This window comes from Helianthus annuus, chromosome 9 (assembly GCF_002127325.2).
Source record: "Helianthus annuus cultivar XRQ/B chromosome 9, HanXRQr2.0-SUNRISE, whole genome shotgun sequence".
Taxonomy (NCBI): Eukaryota; Viridiplantae; Streptophyta; class Magnoliopsida; order Asterales; family Asteraceae; genus Helianthus; species Helianthus annuus.
The window spans coordinates 14,468,834-14,492,635 of NC_035441.2; the positions used below are offsets into that span (position 1 = coordinate 14,468,834).

Below are 23,802 nucleotides of genomic sequence, written 5' to 3' on the forward strand. Positions count from 1 at the left end.
GGCATACACCTTCTTTAACGAGAGCCCGGGAAAGGGTTGGACTTGTCCACCTAGAATGAAAATAGGAATTACCCTCACCGACAACCTCTTGCGTTCTCGCCTTAGTATAGGACAATTAAGGTATCTTAGGCACTATGGGGTTGTTCCAACAAGTCAGGAGCCACCCGATAAGAATTAGCTCCTTAATAAAGACAAAACTTCATAAATCAGCTTTCCGACACGGGGCCGTGCTCGGCCAACACGCCCCCGTGTCCATCAAAAGATTCCCTTCTGATCATGACGTCAGAATACGGACAAACTGTGTCAGAATTTTCTCTGCACACGGGGCCGTGTCCAGCGGACACGGGGCCGTGTCCAGCAGGCTGTCATTTTCTATAAATGCAGCCAAAAATCCTGCACATTTGGACCAACTTGGGGACAGAGATTTGAAGGAATCTTCTCTCAAACAATCCTAGGTAAGTCTAAAAGAAGTTTCCAACAACTCATCTTGTCCTTTCCTCTTCTAGACATTTCCTTCTTCTTCATCCTTCTTCAAAAGCCACCATGAAAAGTTTGAATTTTCAATCTTTATGGTAGGAAACAAGGAGTTTTGATCATGGAATCTTGGTAAAAACATGTTATGTAACATTGTTTAGAGTTATTTACTGTCAAAAAGCTTGCACAAACTCAGAAAATAACTCGAAAACCCAAGGTTCCTTGCTCCAAAATTCTGCAGAAAGATGAACACGGGGCCGTGCTCAGTGAGCACGGGGCCGTGTCCAGAAACTGTTTCGTCTTATAAACTATTTTTGGTTTATTTTTCGTAGAATGGCGAGTGAAAACAGCGAAACATCATCCGTGCATTCCTCAAACAGCCGAAGGGGAAGGAGACCCTCCGTTGAAGCCACACTTGTGCACTACGTGATAGCACTAAGAGAGGCTCTCGACGAAATGACGTCCGTAGAGGAGGTCCTCATTGACCGTATCAATGATCTTACAATGGGATTGGAAAGCAGCTTCCAAGAGATTAACCTTTTGCACCAAAGGTTAAACATTTTGGTGGCACCTCCTATGGAACCAGTCCTTCCACAACAAGACTGGAACTTAGCACTCGGTATTAACAACCCTACCGGGTGGGGAGACATCCCCGCGGAACCTCCTATGGAAATCCCACAAGAAGTCCCGGCGGAAATTGAAACTCCTCAAACAAATGCGAACGAGCCTTCTTTCCTCCTTCCAAGGGAGGTAGAGGAGTGGCTTGCCGACATATGAGGAGAAACGCATCCGAAAGTTGGAGCTCTACAAAGCCTTGTCTAACCAGGATCAGTAGATTCTTGGAAATTTTGCTAAAATTAAAATAAAACATAGGGCTAGAACTCCATAAGCTTACTATCTATGTAACTTTTATCTTTATGTATTATCTCTCTATTAGCAATGTTATGATGGTTTTTATGATTTATGGACTCATGGTGGTAATGGATGAAAAAGGGAACGAAAAAAAATGGAACCATGCAGAAGAACAGAACAAACCGACAAAAATCTCCATAACAGAAGGCTCCACACGGGCCGTGCCCAACCAACACGGCCCCGTGCTGAGCCCCCTGCAGGAAATCACCCAGTTCAGGTAACTGGACACGGGCCGTGTTCAGCGAACACGCCCCCGTGTCCAGGCTTCTGTTTCAATTCTATAATTTTTGTTACTGGCACTTGACCACGGGGCCGTGCCCGGTCAACACGGGGCCGTGTCCAGAGCGCCAGTAACACAAATCTTTGTTTTTAAACACACTTTTACATATTCTAATCAACCAAAAACTCTATTTTTGGACACATTGAGGACAATGTGTAATTTAAGTGTGGGGGGGATGCTAAAACCTTGGAATTTTGCAAAATCCTAAAACAAGCCTTACACAAAACTCTATTGGAACCGCTAAACACCCCAAATTTTTTCAAAAACTTTTTCATTTTTTTTATTTACTTGTCTTAGTTTAAGTTGGGAATAACAAGTTATAAAAGGGTTATATTTTTACAAACTTACAACCGATAGCGTCGTGATAAAAAGAACTAACATAAGAAAATTATGAAACGGTATAACAAGTCTAGCTAAAATTCGATTATATATGCTTGGTCACATTAAAAACCCATTCCCACAAAAAAGTGAGTTTTGAGCCTTTATTGAGCATAAAAATACACATACTTAGATTAAATGCTCATTTTTCGTTTCTTGTGTGAATAGCCGCTCGGTCTTTACAAATCTAGAACTTGCCACGACGATACATTCCCGGTCCTTACCAACTTAAACCCAAGTAAGTAAATGATGGAGGCATTAGGACTAACTATTTTTCTTTCAAAACCATTATTTTTTATTTTTTTTACCTACCCAAAACCCCCCTAGAAAACCCCTTTGAGCCTAAACCTTTCATTTCATTACCCCCAAAACAATTTTCTACCCACCAAAAACCTTTTTCATTTTTTCACCTTTATTTTAGTGACAAACTCGGTTTTTCATAAACATACCTTTACGTGACAAAAAAAAAAAATATATATATATATATATATATATATATATATATATATATATATATATATATGAAGTCAAAAACAAACATAAGCTACAAAAAGCTTGTTTGGAGAAATACTTCAAAAATAAATGTCACCAAAAAAATAAGGTATTTCACGAAAACCGACATTTGTTACGATTTTCGCCCTTTTTACTAACCACTAACCAACCACCCACCTTTAAACCCAAGCCTTCACCCCAAAAGACCTCTTGATATTTACAAAGGTAAAAGTTAAAAAGGAGGAGGATTGATCGCTTGGCAAGCATATGGAAAATGTAAATCCGTGCCGCTCTCGAGCGATTCACTTAAATATACACCTTCGGCCGAGTGATTGAGTGATCTCCCGTGAGGTATGTGAACTTGTATATAAATGGAATTTTAATAAGGCATGCTATGCCAAATTAAGTAGTTTATCTTATGAAAAGTTCAAAATAAACCATGACGAATAAGATTGTAAATAAGGTAAAAATAGAACCTATACAAACCTTGGATTCCCGACACTCTAGGACAAGTTAAAAAAAAAAAAAAAAAAAAACTTCTCTTCTACCTATTCCATTTGGGAGTGTAAGCCACATTAAAAGAGTTTTGCTTGAGGACAAGCAAAAGTTCAAGTGTGGGGGTATTTGATGTGTGTAAAATGCAACATATAAAACACATCAATTAAGGCATAAAACTAACCATTTTTAAGTACTAATGTTGGAAAAAGAGTGTTTTTGTCTTCCTTTTGTATTTTCAGGATGAAATGAGCTCAAAATCACAAAAGAAGCAAAAAGACCACTAATTCTACCATAAATACAAGAAAAGGAACAAAAGTAAACTGCCCGGACCCTCAACGGCACCTCCCAAGACAAAGAGAAGAGAACAGAGCCTGAACACGCCCCGTGTCCAGTGAACACGGGGGCGTGCCCAGGAAGCAGCAGAAAAGACAAACCAGTAGAAGCTTCCATTGCTCACCACGGGGCCGTGCCCAGCGGACACGGGGGCGTGTTGAAAGTACAGCAGGCGCATTAATTGTAATTCGCAATTACAATTAATGAAGAGAGAGAATGTCAGACGGGCACGGGGCCGTGTTCAGCGAACACGGGGCCGTGTCCAGCGTTCTGTTCAGCCTATAAATAGAGGAGCTTGGCTTCATTCTCTCTCATCCCTTGGCACACCACCTCTCTCACACTTCATCCACCACCCACCACCACCATAACACCATCATCCACCACCATCATCCATTGTCCATCATAGAGTGTGTGAGTCGTCTCGGGATCCAAGATTGATCGTAAGAGTTCTTGACAATCAAGGCCATGTTTGCCTAAGTCTCTTACATCACTTGGTGAAGACAAGTGTTTAGTATAATACTTTTTATTTTTAATCTTTTGCACTTTTTATTTGGTTTTGTATTAATGACTTTAATAACTAGTTACTTATGTTGAAGGTGATCTTTCCTTATCGTTTGTCCGTGGTGTCTTGGCATTATTTTACTGTCTATATAAAATAAAAGATTTTCACCATTCATATCTCCACGGTCTATATGGAGGTATGTTGGCTACCTGGTCGGGGGTTAAGGGAACGGTTTGGTAAAGGTCTTGCCCTTGTTCAGCGTTTAGAGGTCCTGCTTGGGACCTGGGTCAAATTTAGTAGGATCTCCTTCAATGCCCATAGGTATTGGATGGCGGGGATCCAAACTCTTTGACCCCCTCATAAGCTAACTACTATTAATACTATAACCCGGCTATTTAGGACTGTATCCCTGCTGACTCAGACTACTTAGCCGAGGGTAACGTCACCGCCAAAAGCGGGGCCTACCATAATTTGCATTAATAACTTAATTCATTATCTTTCAATAATCCGACCCTTTAGGATTGTATCCTTGCTGACTCAAACTACTGGGTTGAGGGTAACGTCGCCTTCAAAAGAGGGGCCTACTACAATAACTAAGATAATCTCTTAAACAAGTGCAAAAGTGCGAAAATAATCAAAGGTTATACTAATACACGTGTCGGATCCAAGTGATTCATCTTGTCTATCTGTTTTTATTTTATTTTCTTTTTCAGCATTTAGTTAGTTTTTATTTTTCTTAGTTTAAAATATTTTTCTAACTTTTTGATTTGATTAGACGTTGAGGATAAACCGGTATTAAAAGCTCTTGTGTCCTTGGACGACCTCGGTATCTTACCAACACTATACTACGTCCACGATGGGTGCACTTGCCCATATGTGTGTTTAGTGTTAGTAAATATCGTGTTTTATAAATTTAAAACTTGGCTAAAAGTGTAAAAAGGGCTTAAATATATATCTAAAAATATAACACACTTCACGCACATCAACGTCACCCTCAAGAGTCCAAATCTTAGTGATTTCACGGTGAAAAATGTGATTTTGATGAAGAATCATGTGAGGAAATGTGTATAGATGAAAGTTTTACAAGAATCAAGTGGAAAACTTACAAGAATCGCCTGAAAATGGAAGAAAAGTGCCTTAGAACGAGGGAGTGCGTCTGGGTCGGAAGAGCCTGTCACATCAAGTGATGTGACAGGGTATGTATAGTGTCAGAGGCAAAGTGGCAGTGGGATGGCATCGATCGGATGGCTCTCCGATCGAATGGCCATCCGGATGGTCATCCGGACGGCCAATCCTTATTTGCCAGACTTAAGTTTTCGATTCGATTCGCGTGTTGGATTAAGTATTGCATTGCGTATTATTGTGTAATATCATTACATGACAAGATTATATAACTCACAGAAAAGTTTCCATATTTCGAGTCTACAAGTTTCAAGTTTCTCGTTAAACCAAAAGTCTCAAAGTTTCACGTTCCATATGTGACAACCGGTGATTTACGACTCTTAATTACGTGAATTAACAAGTGATTAACGCGATAATAAATAGTGTTTACAGCACAGATTAACTTAATTAGGCTTTTGGAGTGCCTAGGAACGTTTATCCGACTTTACAGTACGCGTTACAGTACGCGTATGAAGATTCGCGTGGAATCTGCGGAACATCAAACGACAACGAACTGATACCGTACAAAATACTGACAACGCCGACAAGTATTAAATTTTTACGATATATTTTAGCTTTGTAATAAAATTTTTAAATTCGTAATTAATACCGGATCGAAAAACGGATTGAAACGGCGAACGACACGTTTTTGCGCGATTTAACGCAACCGACGAACAAGAGCGCAAACGATATCTACTAGCACTATTTTACATGTTTTTTTTTAAATCTAAAATTTTAGTTACAATGTTACGGTGAATTCAGGTTTTCGAAAGCGAGTTCGTATGGGCTTTCGGACCGCTTAAAAACATGAGATTGGGCTTATAGGCTTTGGGCCCAAGCCCAACCCCATTAAAACAAACACTAGTATTTAAATGCAAGTGCAGCCCTACTTCTCCATTTTGATCAGCCGCATAAGAAGTTGTACCCCATCTCTCTCTTTGTTCCCTCTGTTGTTTATCCCCACAAAAATAAGAAGCCCTATTTTCTACCACCACTGTAATCTCTAAACACAACTAATTCCTTCAACCCTCTCCCTCTCGAAATCCACTGCAAACTCACAAAATCAGTTCATCAACAACCCTTGTTCCCTCTCTCCCCCTCATTCACATCCGGCGAGACCACCAGCGGAGCCGATGACCCTCCGACGGCTCGCCCTTCTTGCATGCCGCTTCCTCACACACCCGTCACATACCCCGTCCTCTCGGTGGCAAAACGGACCACCACCACCAACCGATGGTGGTGAGAGGCGACTGCAAGACAAAGAAACAGAGAAAAGAGGCTGAGAGAGAGAGAGAGAGAGAGAGTAGAGAGAGAAAGAGGCTGAGGAGAAGAAACAGAGATAGAGTACCAGCGATGGTGGTGACCGGTGGTCCTTCACTCGGACCGGTGACCCTTGTCTTTGTCCAACGGACTTCGCCGTTTTTCCAGCGGTCCCCGTCTCGGACCGGTGGTCTTTGCTTCGGTCCGTCGGGGTTCACGATGAAGATGATGATGTTTTGGTTCGGGTTGGTTCGAGTCCCGTCTCGGGTTTCGGGTGGTCGCCGGCAACGGCGGAACCGACCGGACGTCGGCAGATCTCGGCGGTGCCTGTGGTGACTCGGATTAGTAGTGGTTAGTTTCTGATTGGGTTTTTGGTTCAGTTTATATATTTGTGGGTTCCGAGTGAGATGGTTCAGATTCAGCAGGTTTGGGATCATCTTTGTTTCGGGTCTGTCAACAAAAGTCAACAGATTAGTTTGGAGGTCGTCTCGGGTGTCGGGTCAAGACTCGACTCAGGTCAACAGTGAGTTGACTCAGTCAATTCAGTCAACGGTTTGGTTCGGGTCAACTGGTCAGCTCATTGTCCGGGTCAAGTAGGTTCGGTTCGGTTGACTCGGTCAAACCGAGTCAACTCAGTCAACTTTTTCAGCAAAACGACACGAGATTTTGGTAAAGAAATTAGCAATCGTTATGTTAGTTATACAGTTTTATATAATTGATTACGTGAAATACGTGCTCGCAAACCGAACAAAATCGATGAACTATTAGTATTTGGATTATTTATTATCTTGGTTATATAAATTGGTTGTACAAAAATGTTGTTGAAACTTGATTGAATTTTGAAAAATAACGACAACTTGCGTTGCCGGGGCGTCCAAAAACAGAGGAAACTCTGCCCGTTTTTCGAGAAAATCCGTAAAATAATTACGTTTTATTATAAAATGAAGCAGAACCGATCGACTACAAATGATTTTTATAAAACAAAATACAAGTGTATATTACTTTCAACGACATTTCACAACATCACGAAAGCGATGATTCGGAATTATTTACCATAATTATTTTATAAAAATAAATGTAGATTGCATATTTATTTAGAAAGTCAAGCTACACGACACTTCTTTTATAAGATAAATATAGTTTACATTATTTCAAATGTCGAACAACATGAATTCGTTTTTACAAAATAAAGATAGTTTATATATTTATTTCGGATCTCAAAAAATTACGACGATTCTTTTATTAAAATAATATATTTTATATATTTATTTTAAATATCAAACAACACGACGATCCTCTTACTAAAATAAATATAGTTATATATTTATTTCGAATACCCAACGACACGACAATTGTTTTACTAAAATAAATATCGTTTATATATTTATTTGAAACATGAAACGACAAGCATTCGTTTTATAAAAATAAATATAGCTTATATATTTATTTTAAAGTTCGCACATCACGAATCCTTTTATAAAATAGATATAGACCATCTATTTATTTCAAATTTCATATAAACGATTATTATACTAAATAAATATAACTTTTTATATTTATTTTAAACGCCTAAACGACATCTACATATATTTCGAAAAATAACATACGCGATATATAGTACAAGTCTGTTATATGTAATTTTCATATAAATATTCTTTTACGACTTCTCGGGACGACAAACGATTTCAACGATATATTTATATATTTTTATATAAATATTTATTTATTTTAAATATCTCGAGAATCAAGTCTTTTCAAGTCTTATTGATTATTAACGACATTAAGCGAAACGAACCAAGTATAACTTAATCATTTTCGTTAAGTTAATAACTTACCATCGAATCGTTCGACTAACGATTCGGTAGAGCTCAGTGACACGTAGTTTAGTTACTGCGCTTATTTAGAGACTTATTAGATATTCCGTGTTAGGAATATTGTAGAATGCACACTAGCGAGTCTCGTCTTGGAAACGACATCACGAAGTCGTAATTAGCTAGCTTTGCACAGGAATATTCAGGTGAGTTCATAACCCCACCTTTTTACGGTTTTACATTTTTATAAATGTTTTCGGGGTGGAAAGACGTGCACGTCTTTCATAAACATACAAAGTTTTCGATAAACAAAGATTGCATATTTTAGACAAAGCACGTTTTTGCAAGAACATACAGGGTTTTTGAATAAACAAAAACTCATATTTCTAAATCATGTCACGAATGGATTTCAAGGAACTCAAATGGTTTACGAATGGTACATACTAAAGATACCGGTTTTTACAAAACAAATGCGTATTTACGAAACGTGAATGATTTTCATGATTAGGGACGGGATTGTCCTAGTTACAATAATGGGACTGGGTTGGCCTGCGTACGTAAAACGAGACAACCCGGTGAGTTCACGTCCCGCCTTTCTCTTTACTGTTTTCAGTTTCTATACTTCGGGGGTGAAATACATGCGATAATTATTACAAACATTTATTACATGGTATGGTTAGCGTAGGGAGGGTTTATACTACTAGATCATGTGAGGGGTGGGTACAACACTTGAGGCCATTAATCCTCGTTGTAGGACCGAGGGACACAAGAGTGATAGATCTATTTGGGTGTAGCGAGCCCACACCCGTGAGGTCGGGGAGGCCCATAGAGGTGACTGTGTCTTACAGTCGAAGCCCGGTAACAAATTTGCTAGGTTTGAGTTTCCCTGCACTTTCTCACACATACCAGTGGCTTTGCAACCCATTGGTGATCTCTTTTTCCTTATTGCTACATACCAGGGACATAAATACTTACAAAAATACCTGATTTTTACAAATTTCATATAAATTCAAAGCATAGGATTATGCGGGCATGGAGTCAAAGTCAGGGTGGGCATTGACGGTTATACATACTTTACAAATACAAGAGTTTACAAATGCATGGTTTTTACGAACATAATGCATTACAAATACAAAGTTTCTATATAACTTGACAAGAAAATGATTTTTAAATTCGTTTTCTCAATATTATTTCACAAACCGGTTATTCAAAAGATTTATTTTAAATCTTTTACAAACAAACTATGAACTCGCTCAACTTTATGTTGATTTTTCGCATGTTTCTTTCTCAGGTTCCATTTCTAAGACAAGGCACGGTTGGAATAGGAGAACCATTGGAGATACGAGTAATTAGTGGGCGTTCAATTTCTAGAAGTCTTAGCTTATTTGCTTCCGTTGTGCAATGAAGATACCAGTCCTGTCACGCCAGCTCTGATATTTTCGGGGTGTGACACCATAAGTATCGAGAGTCAAGAATCAAGTATCAAGAGTCAAGCATCAAGTCTCTAGTTCCAAGAATCAAGTATCTAGTATTAAGTATCAAGCATCAAGAGTCAAGTTTCAAAGTATCAAGAGTCTAGATTTACAAGATTCAAGTGTCATAAGAGTCAGGTGTCACAAAGTTTCGGATAGTGTAAAGTTTCACATAGTATAGGGACTAGAATTGACAAAAGATAAAAGTTTAGGGACGCATGGCGTTACATTCAACAGGGATGACTGTCAGGAAATCCTGAGCATGAGGAGCCCGGAGACAATCGAACACGACTTTCTGGCGAGGGGATAGACTAAACTTCTCTCCCAAACGCGCTGGACAGTTCTACTAAATAGGGCACTCGCCAAAGCATTCTGGGCTTTAGGGGGGGGGCAGTGTCCTTATTAGAGAAACCGCCAAGATCGAAATCCGGAAGGGACATGTGCATGCAATCCAACGCATACACATAATCAGAATCTAACCCGACAATACCACAGTCCTAAAGAATGTGGTCCTGCAAACTCCAAGATTGCGCCCTCGAGGCCACAAAAGCATACGTAGATACATCCTCAGCCGAACATAAACCCAAACCCCTAAAACGGGTCGGAAGGATACAAGCCTCCATTGAAGATCCCCAAAAAACGAACCCCCGCAAACCACAATATCCTCGATAGCTCTCAGAAGGCCTTTGTCAAAAATCAAAACAACCTCCCCAACAAACGTGGGTTGTTTTAAAAAATCTTCATTACTAATTTGTAAAGACGTTTTATAGAAACATAATAAATACTAGTTGTGAGAAAGTGTGTTCAAAATCAATATAGGAAATGTATAGAGGGTAAACATGACAAGTTTTATGGCACGATACATCAATATGAGATGGAATCAATAACTAATTGTTTTTCAACGTGTCAAATATAAGAGATGAATCAACTAATTTCATTTAGGGTTAAGCTAAATGCACCCCCTCTTTTACTTATCTTACCTCCTTTCCTTTTTTAAATCACATTAAAAAGGTTTATTAGAAAATAAATAAAATAAACAATACTATTGCGCTTCGACAAAAAAAAAATTGTTTACTAGAGAAAAATTATAAATGTTTTAAGAAGACATTATCTGATTATCTACTATTCTAGTTTTTGCAGTTGTCTATATCAGTTAAATTCTTTTGTGTTTTTTTTCTTATTTTGTTCTCTATCAAATTTGTGTTTTAAGTTAATTTTGCTGTGAAGTTTTGTAATTTAAGATTGTTTCTATCAAATCATAAAAGAACGTTTCCATCACATTTATGTTTTCCTATTAAATTATTGTTTTCATTCGTGATTTACTTTATTTATATGTAATATAAGTATTAACCAGTGAACATTATTTTTTATTTTAAGTGCATTAATAATATTTAATTACATCTGTTAATATATAAAACTAAGATAATGATCAAGGCAATTCAAAATCATTAGTTTTGATTCGATAAATTGGTTTCTATTAGTTCTCAATCCTTCAAATTTATTTACACTTATATTCTTTTGTAAATTTTGTTCTATAAGTTATCAAGAGAATATGGTGGCTAAACAAACACTGTCACTTTCTAAAGAAACTTTAAAACAATTTTTAGAAAGAAAAAAAAGAAGTTTGATAAAAACGTTATTTAAAAGTATTAAAAAACATTGAAAAAAGTTATTTAAAAATTAAAAAAAATTACAAGAAGTTCTTTAAAAAATAAAGATAAAAAACGTCTTCCAAAAAAAAAATTAAAGCTAACAATACGAAAAAAAAAACCTAAAAAGGTTTGAATTGAAATTTCTAGGGGGAAAAATGGAAACTTTTAATGTGATTTTAAAAAGGAAAGGAGGTATAATAAGTAAAAAAATAGGGTGCATTTAGCAACACCCTTTCATTTATTTAAAAATAAATTTACGTCAATTTGCATCTATTTGAATCTATTTTATTTAGAATTGTCATTGATGAAATCATATAAATAAGTAAATTGAGTATTAATATATATTTATTGTAAACATACAGTTACCTAAATGAATATAGAGGATTTTCAAATAAACCGGTTTCTAAAATAAGAATAAGGATTTCACAACTTTTTTAAACTGAATTTTTGAGGAGAGTATAAATAGTAAAAAAGGGAAAGAATATTATTAACATTTATGGAAGAAACTATTTTGGGCCCATTAGTTTATCCGCCACCATTTACCTCCTCTGCTAAATTGGTATATACAATAAAGAAGGTGCTTGACACACTTATATGTTTTCTTCCATCTCATAAAGTAATCGTCTGATGTAACAGCTTCAAACAATAATTAACATACTATCACTATGGGACTTGCAAGTGTGAAGTGCTGATTTTATCCTCCAACTGCACCACAATCAAAAGGTGTAGGTTATGTGGATTGTCCAACCGATCGACAATCGGTTTAGTCAGTCAGTTAACTACAAGTAGTAATTTTTTGTTCGGTAATCGGTTAACAACATGTTAAATAAAAAGAGAATGTCCTGTTACATTCTATAAATCGGAAACATAAATATTCAAAGACTGGACTTTTAATACTTCTTCTTGAATCCCAACTTACTAACAGAATGTCCCTGTTATTCATAACTGCACATAGCAGACTCCGGATCTTGAGAATATATTAGTAAAACCACAGGACTCAAGCTGCCCCCTAGACCCTGTTATACGCAGACCTTTCAATCGAAAAATGCTGTACGGAAGATGTCTTATACCCGTACCTACTATGTTTAACGTATTCAAGCGTTTCAAATCACCAAATTCCTTGGGCAATTTTTTAACTAGTAGACAAAATTGGAGATTCAAATCACTTAAACTTTCCATCTTACAGATACTGTGTGGGATATCTTGTAAGGATCTACAATCATATAAGTCGAGTGATTTCAAACGTTTCAACATACAAATGCTATCCGGAAGATGCTTAATCTCTTTCATCGACAAACGTAGCTTCTCTAGACTTTGTAACTGGTACAGATCATTGGGCACCTCCGGAATACTGCCTATAAGAGTGAGCTCACTTAAATGTTGTAAACCACAAATGCTTGTTGAAAACGACTCAAGGTTTGTGCAAGCACATAGACCAAAAGATATAAGCTTTTCAATATTTCCAATCGATGAGGGTAGAGGTTCCCAATATATACAATTAAACTGAAACTTAGGCACATTACTTTCTGGATGCAGTGGGCATCTATCTAGGGACTCCGCAATTAGGTTCAGTCTAACTACATCATAAGGATCATGAACTTTATTCCATTTGTTAACAACAAAATGTTTAAACCTTGAGCAACCGTTGAAGTTAAAGTAGACAAGATTTTTTAGACAACCCATGGGAGCGTGAATTTCTTGAAGGTAATAACATCCTTCAAGATCTAACTCCTTGAGACGTGGAGTCATCTCGAGATTGAGGTTACTCACCTTAGAACCACCAAGGTAGAGGAATTGGAGCTCTGGACATTCAACGGGCATGTGGAGTTCTACAAAGTCATAACATCCTTTGAGACTTAAGCTTTCAAGATTTGGAGTAATCCCGAGGTTAAGGTTACAAACCTTAGAACCACTAAGATTGAGGGATTTGATTTTTAGACATTCAACATGCAAGTGGAGTTCTACAAATTCATTACATTGTTCAAGATTTAACTTCTCGAGATTTGGAGCCATAAGGTTAAGGTTACGCACCTTAGAACCTTTAAGGTTGAGAAATTTGAGCTTTGGACATTCAACAGGCATGTAGAGTTCTACAAAATCATTACATCCTTCAAGATTTAACTCCTCGAGATGTGGAGTCATCCCAAGGTTAAGTTTACTCACCTTTGAACCACTGAGATCTATGGATTTGAGATTCAAAAATTCAACGGGCATGTGGAGTTCTACAAAGTCATAACATCCTTCACAATTCAACTTATCGAGATGTTGAGTGTTCCCAAGGTTAAGCTTACTCACCTTAGAACCTCTGAGGTAGAGGAATTTGAGGCTCGAACACTCAACGGGCAAATGGAGTTCTACTAATTCTTTACATCCATTGATATATAATACCTCAAGGTGTGGAGTCATCCTAAGGTTAAGGTTACTCACCTTAGAACCACAAAGACCTATGGATTTGAGGTTTGGACATTCAATAGGCAAGTGGAGTTCTACAAATTCATTACATCCATCAAGATATAACTTCACGAGATGTGGAATCATCCTAAGGTTAAGATTACTCACCTTAGAACTAGTGAGATCGAGGAATTTGAGCTTTGGACATTCAACGGGGATGTGTAGTTTGAAAAAGTCACAACATCCTTCCAGATTTAACTTTTCGAGATTTGGAGTCATACTAAGGTCAAAAGTTTCTAACTTTGAATAGCTGAGGTCAATGAATCTTATCTTATTTAGAACCTATCATCAGAAAAGAAAAAAATATTAGTGTAATGACAAAATAAAATATAATATTATAATGCATGATGCAAAACAACAGATCAACCATTATTCTACCTTTTTTTCTCCTCCTTCCCAAAGTTCAGATATATTGCTCTCAACCATTTCAAGGTTAACGAGCTTATTTGCTTGAAACGTTTGAGGTAAAGACCGAAAAGGGTATTCGGGCCAATGTAGAGATTGTAAAGCATCAGGTAAGTATTGGCAAACTTCATCAACAGCCCATACTATATCTCCTTCATGCACATGCACGGAAAGAAATCTAAGTTCCCTCATTTTCCTAAGACCTCTCATAATAGTTGTTGGATGGAGACTTGTGTATTTTAGTTTAATACTTCTTGTTACTTCGGTACCCTGTAAAAAAGCATATATGAAACTTTGGTCAAAACAAATAAAAATGTTGTAGTTTTCCACCATTCATATAAACTTGAACTTACCAATTCATTAACCAATATATCTTCAATTTCCTCTTTAATCCATAATCGGCTATGCTTGCTAGGCTCAAGAGGGTGCAAACCACGGACAATATTCCAGCCCATTTCTTCTATATGGTCATGGAAACGCAAACCGTCATAATCAGAAATAGTTATCAAAGATTTCTGCTCAAGAACTCTTAAACCAATATGAGCCTTAAACCCACAACTTTCAAGTATTCTTATTGAGTCATCTTTCATTTCACCTTTCAGTATGCATACAACATCTAAGAATATTTCTTTCTCATCATTCTCCAGGCCATTATAGCTTAGTTCCAATCTTTTCAAAGTTTTCTCCAAGGGAATGGTTTTTAGTCTTTCTATGGTGTCCACCCATTCATGCTCAGTTCTACCACAAAGATGTGAACCCAAAACTTTGATTGTTAAGGGAAGACCGGCAGCATAATGTATAACTTTTCCTAATAGCTCTTCATACCCTTGATCTGGAATTTCCCTCCCAAATGCATACCTACTAAAGAGGCAAATTGCTTCCTCATCCGATAAAAGAGTGACATCATGAATAACATTCACTCGTTGTGCTACTAACACTTGCTCATCTCTTGTGGTGATAATGATTCTACTTCCCGGCTTAAACCAGGTAGGCTCGCCTGCTAATGCTTCAAGCTGGTCTATATCATCCACATCATCTAGAACTACAAGAACCTTTCTATTAGGCATCATCCTTTTCATCATACTTTTTCCATCAGAAACACCAGCTACAACAATGGTTTGATCATTTAACACAGATGAAAGGATCTGTTTTTGCAAATCCTTCAACCCATACAAAGAGCCTTTTGAAACTTCTCTGACATCTTCAACAAAGCTCTTACCTTCAAACCAGATGGATATATGATCAAAAATAGCTCTCGCCAAAGTGGTCTTCCCACCACCGCCTATCCCCTTGATCCCTATCATCCGAACATCATCTAAATCAAGTTCCAAAGATGAAATTACGTCCCTTACCCGAGTCTCCATGCCTACCAACTTCCTATCGATGCTCAAGTTAATGAGATGTAGCTTTAGTGAAACGTCTTGAACGATTTGTTGGATAAATTTTGCTTCATGCCTGTGTGTTAAAAAGATTCTAAATTACTTATAATCCTACATGAAACCTCAGATGACACGGATGTCCCTATTAAAAACAGATTAGAAAGAAACGAAAGTGAAGAATACCCATTGAAAGTGTTCTTCAACTCCATCCCAGCGAGGTAGGCTGCTTCTTTTAGAGCATTTTTCCATCTTCCAACATCATTTTCCTTTTCCTATTTGCCAAAGTGCAAAACTTTCTTAGTATTAACAAATCATTTCAGTGAACAAATAAAAATGAAGTGATAAAGATGTTGCCAGATTTACATCTTCCAACGTCCTCTTCCTCTTCCTTGTGACCTGTTCAAAGGCTTCCCCAAATGCCCCACTTTGGTGGCGCACTTCGGTGGGTTCCACATCATAGAAGATGGGGTAAGCAGTATGCTCGGCTGTCTTCTGGCACTTGATAATCTCCACCAGCTCGTCTAAGCACCACGATGAAGATGCATAGTTCTTGGAGAATACAATTATGTAAAATCTCGAGTCTTGTATGGATCTCATTAGCTGCTCCTTGATCCTTTCACCTTTGTCGATTGTTTCATCATCTTTGTAAGTAATAATGCCTTTATTCACAAGAGCAACATAGAGATGATCAACAAAGGTTTTGCGGGTGTCTTCACCCCGGAAACTCAAGAAGACATCGTACTTGAAGCTTTTTGGAACTGATGAAGTAGAAGCCATTGAATGGAATGTATGCTTCAAGGATCAAATGAAATGAAATGAAATATTGATTAATTGGGGGAAAGTTTAGTGTAGTGAGCTGAATGAAAAATGAGATGAAGAACCATCAGGAGGAGTTAGATATTTTGTTTGGAAAGCAAAGAAAGTACATGCAATTACGTGGACAACCTACAGCCTCTTCTTATTTGGTCAAGAAAAAGATAAGATTCTGAGGAAAAGGGTTATTAGAATTTGTGCTTGATACTTTCACTGTCACTTATAAGTTGTTTTTCATATCACAAAGTGATAGTTAGATGTAATAACATACAATGTTACTTCAATCAATAGCTAAACAAATTGAATTGGTAAATCAAATCGGTGAATTGCTAATTAGCTAAACAACCAAAAATAAATGAAAGCTACTTCAATCAATAGGAAACAGGGAAAAAAGTTGAATGAGACAAATATGTGTGTAGTCAGGGGGCCGAGGGCGCCCGACCCCCGAACTTTTCGCTCAGTAGTGTCCGGTATGTAGTTTTCGTATATAATTTTTTTGGTATATACGTTTTCGATCCCCCGGTTTTATAATTTTTTTAGGTATATATGTTTTCGACTCCTCGGTCGGAAATCTCTAAGATTCGCCACTGTGTGTAGTACCCCGATGTATATCGGGATTTCCTTTTTAATTCTTTCATCAAGTGCCAATGAAGGATAACAATGTGTAGTATCCCGATAGAATCCCACCACAGCAATACTTTCTATGCAATCAACCTTGCTAAAATGAAACAAACATAAAGAACACAAGTAGTTTTTACAGCTTTTAGAAACTTGGTTGTGACATTCATCGATTATCATCAAATTTATAAATGAAAAGGTTTGGGTATTTATAGGTAGTGAAGGGGTGTGAAACCCTTTTGTGAACCGACATGTTGGTTCAACAATTAACCACTATAACCGCCAAATACTTAGGTTTACAATAATAATACATAATTAAATAACTAAACTTAGGATAAATACTAAATTATTTCTAACATCTAGTTCATGGGTTTGGTCAGGTTGTGGTTCTGACCCGCCAAGATTCATTGAAAAACCATGGAACGATTAACACAAACCATCCGACTTCTTTATGCACTGTAAGTTAATTACACAACAGTTCCTAGAATGGTGAAAAGACCTTGCACATGATTACACATACATAACGCATTAAGTACAAAAGTTATCAATTTTAAAGATAAAGGACATCATCTGAAATGTAATATAAAGATATAGGACAAAACTTGTAGTTCACTGTGAAAGAAGGATATCTACTGTTATCTGGCTGAATGATTTAGGGATTTGGTGACAAAGCAAAGGACCTCACTGGAGGTTCTTTTTTAAATGGAATTTTTAACCTGGTGTGCTTGTTCTCAGGGGTCTTTCCCCTCTAAATTGTACATAGATCCGCCCTTGCCGGTTGTAAAGTTTAACATGTTTCTTATGTTTACTTCAACCTCTTTAACCAGGTGTTTTTGTTTAAAACGGTCAATAAGGTGTAACATATGGGTTAAACGGGTCCAAATAGGTCAACTTTATAAAATCTATATTAATTTATATATATATATATTTTACACCACATCCACCCGTTTTTAACAAACTTGTCAACCCATTTAACTCATTTAGATATATGGGTTACACGGTCGTATTCATCTACATAGTTTCAAGTGCGTCCATTTGTTTCATCAATTCTAACCGTTGCTAAAAAAACTCAACAAAATTCTGAAATCTTTTTTCCTTTTTGTTTTTCTATGTATAACTATATATCCAAAGTCACATTTACATACACAACTTAAACCAAAAATGTCAAACATGTTCAAATTTTATACAGGTTGTCCAATAAATAAAATATGTTATATTTAGTGTTTACAAAATACAACATTTTTTAAAATTTTCAAAAAAGAGAAACTTACGTGCCTAGAGCAATGTAATCGACTATTTTTTTTTTTCAATAAATTCAAAAAACAACGCCATAAAACACTTATAAACCAATGTACAAGACCTGAGATACAAGTATTGCTCCCTTCATGGTGGTAGTGCTTGACAAATCCCTGAATAAGAGAGAATCATGAATAAATCAAACAAGAAACAAATTTTATAATTGATGAGGTTTCTATATAAAATTGTGTGTGTCCTAATAAGATTGGGGCAAATTGCTTGAAAAGGAAATCAATAATATTTCTATTCTAAGGAATATACTTTTAAAAGTTAAGGGGCTATGTTATGATTTAGGATCAAATTGTTTGTCCATAAACTTATACTATACCTGGTAAAACGGGCAGGGTATGGGGCACCGAGGCAGAATGAGGTCAATTTATGATGAGTCCATTCTAAATTAGTAATTTGGTTCGGGTCACAATGACAAAAATAGGTACGGGTCAAAACAGATTTTTTACAAATTAAGCAGTAACATGCTCTTGAGCTTATTGATGCAAACATAGCTTGCAAAAAAGCAGCCCGAAAGAGACTAAAAGCACAACCCTTGGCTGAATAAACATGTTGTGGAAGAACCAACATTGAAGATGAGATGACAATTGGAGTAATTATGAGCTTCCTTCCAATCCCATATCCGTTTGTCAATACCCATTTCACCCTACTAACACCTTCATCATCTTCTTCTGTGTTGGTGCACTTGTGTCTGTACTTTGTCTGTATTCGGTCTGTATGTAAACGATGTCCTTGGTAGTCTGTAAGTTGACCAAGTCAACCATCCTCCGGATTGACTTGGCCAACAGTTGGAATATATTTGATATGTTTGTCTGAATCGAAGGATAGCCTCGAAGGATACTGTTGATCCTTCGAGGTGCTCGAAAGATATGCTTCGAATGATTAGACCTCGAAAGATGATCTTTCGAGGTCCCTGCTTATCCTTCGAATACTTTGTCTTCGATAGATGATCCTTCGGACCATTAATCGGATCCTTCGGACCATCTATCGGATCCTTCGGACCAGACATCATGAGCTGGGTATTTATACCCATGCAGTGTGTTGTGTTAGACAGTTCTGAGAGTGCACACCCGAGAGATAGAGAGACAAGTTGAGAGCTTTCTGTCCGGAACCACACACACACACTTTGAGAGTTTACAAGTTAGGTTTGTAAACATTGTGCTTGTAACCGAAACCTTCATTTGCATTAATACAAGTTGTGTTAATCGGTGAACCCGTGTGTGTTGTGTTTATACTTGCTTGATCCCGGTTTGCTCGCTAGCTTGGATTCCGCACTCGCTAGTGGGTTAGTATAACAAGGTTTGAGGTTCGTCATCCTCCGACAAAAAGGGACCTACAAGTGGTATCAGAGCTTGGCTCTTTACCTTGTTTAAAACCGGGTTATTCAAGTTCTTGGTGTGTGTTTTGAACCCATGGTTTAACACCCGTTTTTGTTGGTTTTTCTACACCTTTAAACTGGAAAACGTGTTTTAAACTTACCGGGAGTGTTCATAAGTGGGTTGGGTAACTTAAAAACTTGTTTTTGAGTGTGTTGGTAATTTCCGGCTATATTCCGGTCAATATTCCGGTGACTGGTTTGAAGATAGGGTTTTCCTTTTTGGGTAAATTATCTTTCAAAATCTTAGTTGGTGGGAAAGTTGTCAGCCTGCCATACCCTTTTGCCGAAAGTTGACTTACCAACCCATCACCTTTTCACCAACCTATCACATCAACGTCAGTTGTGTCAGAATCTCTCGAAAGATATCTTTCGACCTCGAAAGACCATCTTTCGATCAAGGAAGGCTCGAAAGATTATCATCCTTCGACCCATCCTTCGAAGTCTGAAACATATCCTTCGATAAAGGAATCTATTCGAAAGACAGTGTCCGAAAGATAGGGATTTATCTCGAAAGATAAGGATCTTTCAAGTGTGAATCTTTCGAGATTTTGAATCTTTCGAAACCATTGTTCGAGATACAACAGTGATCTTTCGAGTACTGTTGATCCTTCGAACAAGCGTTGATCTTTCGATTGTGGTCAGTTTATTGCTAACAAGTTTCTATGATTTCAGATCTTTCGACCAGGATCCTTCGACCGTGTGATCTTTCGGAATTCTTACTTAGCATTTATTTTGCTCATTTATCATGAATCCGAACTGGTGGAATCCGGCCCCCGACAGCGGTAAATATACAAGTTCTGGTGTCACTCCCTCATGGTGGGGTACACCGGCGCCAGACAGTGGAAAATACACGTCTACAAGTCTATCGCCTTCATGGGCCGAGTCTCCGGTATCGACATCTTCTCAGGGAAATCAGTGGGCGTTAGTCTCGAATCAAACTCCTAGTATCCAAAGTATCTTACTGAGCGAAAGTGAAACAGGAAGTTTGAATCGACCTCCGAAGCTGATGCATTTAAACGAGTATCCAGGTTGGGCTGATCGTTTCCGTACATATGTTTTGGGCCAGAATACAGAGCTGTGGATACGGTTCACCACAGATTTTGATCAAGCTATCGAAGTCGTTGCTTCAACAACTGCTAGTTTTGCCGATCTCCCAGAGGATCAGAAGAAAATATATGATCTGGAGAAGAAAGCCTACGCCATTCTCACTCAGGCGTTAAGCAAAGACATCTATCATCAATTTGTCAGCTTCAAGACTACGAAGAAGCTGTGGGACGGTTTGAAAACCAGGGGAGTAGGAAATGAAGCAACACGTCAATTGCGTCATGATCTGCTCAAGAAAGAATTCGACTGTTTCACATGCTTAGATAAGGAGTCTTTGGGAGACATGACAAGTCGGTTTTATCATTTGCTTACTGAGCTGAATAATTTTGGTGTGACGACAACTCAAGCAGAAGTGGTGAAAAAGTTTGCTGATGCTTTGCCTCCCCAATGGAGTAGCTTCTTGGAAATCCTGAAGTATAACGGAGTGTTAAAAACTACAAATATCAACGACTTCGTGCAGCTTCTGGAAAACAAGGATCAGGAGGAAACCTTAAAGGCGAAGAGAGTTCCATTGCCACAAAATCCTGAAATGTATTGTGGAACTTCCAATACTTCGTCTGCAAGAACAGGTCCACATGCTCCTTTGCAAACAACGTTTGTCACAACCACTGATATGTATGGCAATCCGGTGCAAGTTCCTGTTAAGCCACCTCCCACCACAGACATGTATGGAAATCCAATAGAACCACCTCCTCCTCCTCCTCCTGCTCAACAACAACGTGCATGTTATGGAGGAACATCATCTGCTGGTCAACAGTCAAAGTCAGGTACCGTACAGCTCGACACGTCAAGCTTCTCTAAAATCAGTGTAGAAGTAGCTAAGGAACACATGGAGCTGCTTAACACTGTAGTGAGCGCGTACTGTGGGTTAATAGAAGGTCAGATTGGCAACATTAATCTGACACAAGAAGACTACAGGCAGATTGATAAAGAGGAGATGGACTTGATGGACATCAAGTGGGCCTTTGCGAGTGCTGTGAGAAGAGCAAAGGATTGGATGGAAAGTACTGGAACCAGCTTGGAAAGTAAGCGAGACACCAAGTATGGGTTCGATAAACAAGCTGTTAAGTGCTTCAACTGTGGTGAACGGGGTCACTTTAAAAGGGAGTGCACAAAGCCAGCCCAGCACGGAAATCAAAACCCCTTCAGAAACCAAGGCAACCAGCAGAACAGAAACAATGATCGTACATTGGTACCCGTCAACAACCAAACCAACCGGGCACTTGCGGTTCAGGTGGATGAAGGTTGTGACTGGTCAATCCAGTTGGGTGGTGATGCTCCCGATGGAACAGCATGTTTTGCTCAGGTTGTGAAGAAGTTAGTTCACACCAGTGGTGGAGAATCTTCTGCCAGTGGTGGTGAATCATCTGAAGATGAAGATTCGTCTGGATACAGCAGGAGTGTTGATGAAGAATCATCCAACTCTGGTGATGATCATGTGGGTGAGACATCTAATGTTTCGGATGATGTTGACTTTGATGAACTTTTGGAGGAAGCTGCAGCAGAAACTCAAAGAAGATCTATTCTGGTGGATCAAGCTGCTTATACTTCGTCTTCTCTCCATTCAGCCTTTATGGCTAATGTCGACGGTTCATCAAGTCAGGTATGTGTCGATGAACCCACTGCTGTTAATTGTGATGAATGTACTAGGTTGCATGCTAGATGTGCTGAAATGGAGAAAAGTATGTCTGAGTTGCAAGGCAAACATGATGCTTTACAAGCTAGTTTGTTTGACTTGCAAGACAAACATACTACTGTGAATGAGAACTTGAGTGACTTGCAAAGTAAGCATGACGCTTTGCAAGAAAAATATGATGTGACATTCATCCACAATCAGAAGTTGACTGTGGATCTCTCAAAATGCACAGAAGCCAACATGTTTTATGAAAACCATGAAAAAGAATTTAAGTCAGTAATTGAAACATTAAAGAAAGATAAAACTGAACTGACTAAAATGGTTTCAAGAAAACAAACTGATATTAATTTGTATATATCTCGCCTTGAGATTATGCAAAAAGAGATGGCTTGTGTGAAAACCGAAAGTGATGCGATCCAACTCAAGCTAGACAATTATTTGAGCTCTAGCTATGTGTTAGATCACATCATTGATGTTCAAAAGGAAAAGAGAGATGTCACATGCATAGGGTACAAGAAGTGTCCACCACCAGTGAGACATAATTATGATGCAATGCCTGATGAAGAGGACAGGGTATTCTTTGAACCTTCTGTGCCTCTAGATGTTAAGGAGTTTGCTGCAGGACTCGGATACCAAAAGGAAGTATCCTCAGATTCAGATGTGTCAGCAGATACATTTGTGAGTGCTGAACAGAATCAAGATCCTCCAGTTGTGATTGAGGATGCTGATTCGTCTGATGATGAATCTGATGATACTGTCCCAGCAAAGTCTGATGCGGTAGTCAAAAATGAGGACATACCTCTTGAGAATCACATTCTATGTGATCCCCCTGTACAACCCGCTAAGACTGTTGCAACTGAGTCTTCATCTGCAGAAGAGCCGGAGAGTGTGAATTTGCTGTACACTCTAGTTGGTGACGATAAAATTTACTCAGACAAAGATTTTCCCATTAAGAATGTTAATCAATCCTTAATCTGCAAAGTCTTTGAAAATTCGACAAGTAAGTTTTTGGGAAAGACAGGACCACGTGTTACAGTTACACAGTGTCCTCCTATTCCAAAAGCTGAAATCCGAAAGCAATTTGGCAACAAGAAATTACCAACAGTGCCAAAACAGCAAAATCACACCAAGACCAAAGGAAAATCACCGGCTCAAGTCCAAAAGAAGCCGAACCAAAAGAAGAAGAAAAATGTTAACTTTGTGAAATCGACGGGAACAGACAAAATTGAAAAGTTTGAAAATCAATCTAACTTAGATTTTGTCAAGAAAACTATTGTCGAGAAAAGAAATGAACCAAGCAGTTCAAAGCCTAGTACCTCGGGTTCACAACGTTCAACATCATCGGCTAAGCGATCACATGATACTTCGGGGTTTGTAGAACGAAGATCATGTTTTGAATGTGGAACCATTGGACATGTTATTCGTAATTGTCCATATCTTCATAAACAAAAAGGAAAGGTTGATGATCCCCGTGGCAAAACTAACCAT

At 38.1% G+C, this 23,802-nt stretch overlaps 1 protein-coding gene across 3 annotated transcripts; it reads right to left on the reverse strand.

Annotated features, from left to right (window-relative positions):
• Positions 1 to 11,681: 11,681 nt before the first annotated feature.
• Positions 11,682 to 16,355, reverse strand: LOC110877186 (TMV resistance protein N). 3 transcript variants are annotated; one of them, XM_022125355.2, is made up of 6 exons: positions 15,824 to 16,355; positions 15,644 to 15,732; positions 14,435 to 15,536; positions 14,055 to 14,351; positions 13,785 to 13,958; positions 11,682 to 11,930 (listed from the first exon to the last, which is right to left on the reverse strand). In XM_022125355.2, exons 1-6 carry the CDS (start codon positions 16,235 to 16,237, stop codon positions 11,889 to 11,891), a joined length of 2,118 nt encoding a protein of 705 aa, XP_021981047.1. In that variant the 5' UTR covers positions 16,238 to 16,355; the 3' UTR covers positions 11,682 to 11,888. The 3 variants fall into 3 exon arrangements, with proteins under 3 accessions (XP_021981047.1, XP_021981046.1, XP_035833232.1); XM_035977339.1 differs by lacking the exon at positions 11,682 to 11,930 and adding an exon at positions 12,395 to 12,580 and having other exon boundaries at positions 15,824 to 16,354; XM_022125354.2 differs by lacking the exon at positions 11,682 to 11,930 and having other exon boundaries at positions 12,053 to 13,958; positions 15,824 to 16,354.
• Between the last annotated feature and the right edge of the window lie 7,447 nt (positions 16,356 to 23,802).

Excerpts from the sequence above, each read along its gene's own strand:
- LOC110877186 (XM_022125354.2), bottom strand. The coding sequence starts at position 16,237 with ATGGCTTCTACTTCATCAGTTCCAAAAAGCTTCAAGTACGATGTCTTC. Across the intron at positions 15,537-15,643 it reads TTGAAGAACACTTTCAATGG|GCATGAAGCAAAATTTATCC; the intron begins GTATTCTTCACT and ends TTTAACACACAG. Across the intron at positions 14,352-14,434 it reads ATATATTGGTTAATGAATTG|GGTACCGAAGTAACAAGAAG; the intron begins GTAAGTTCAAGT and ends GCTTTTTTACAG.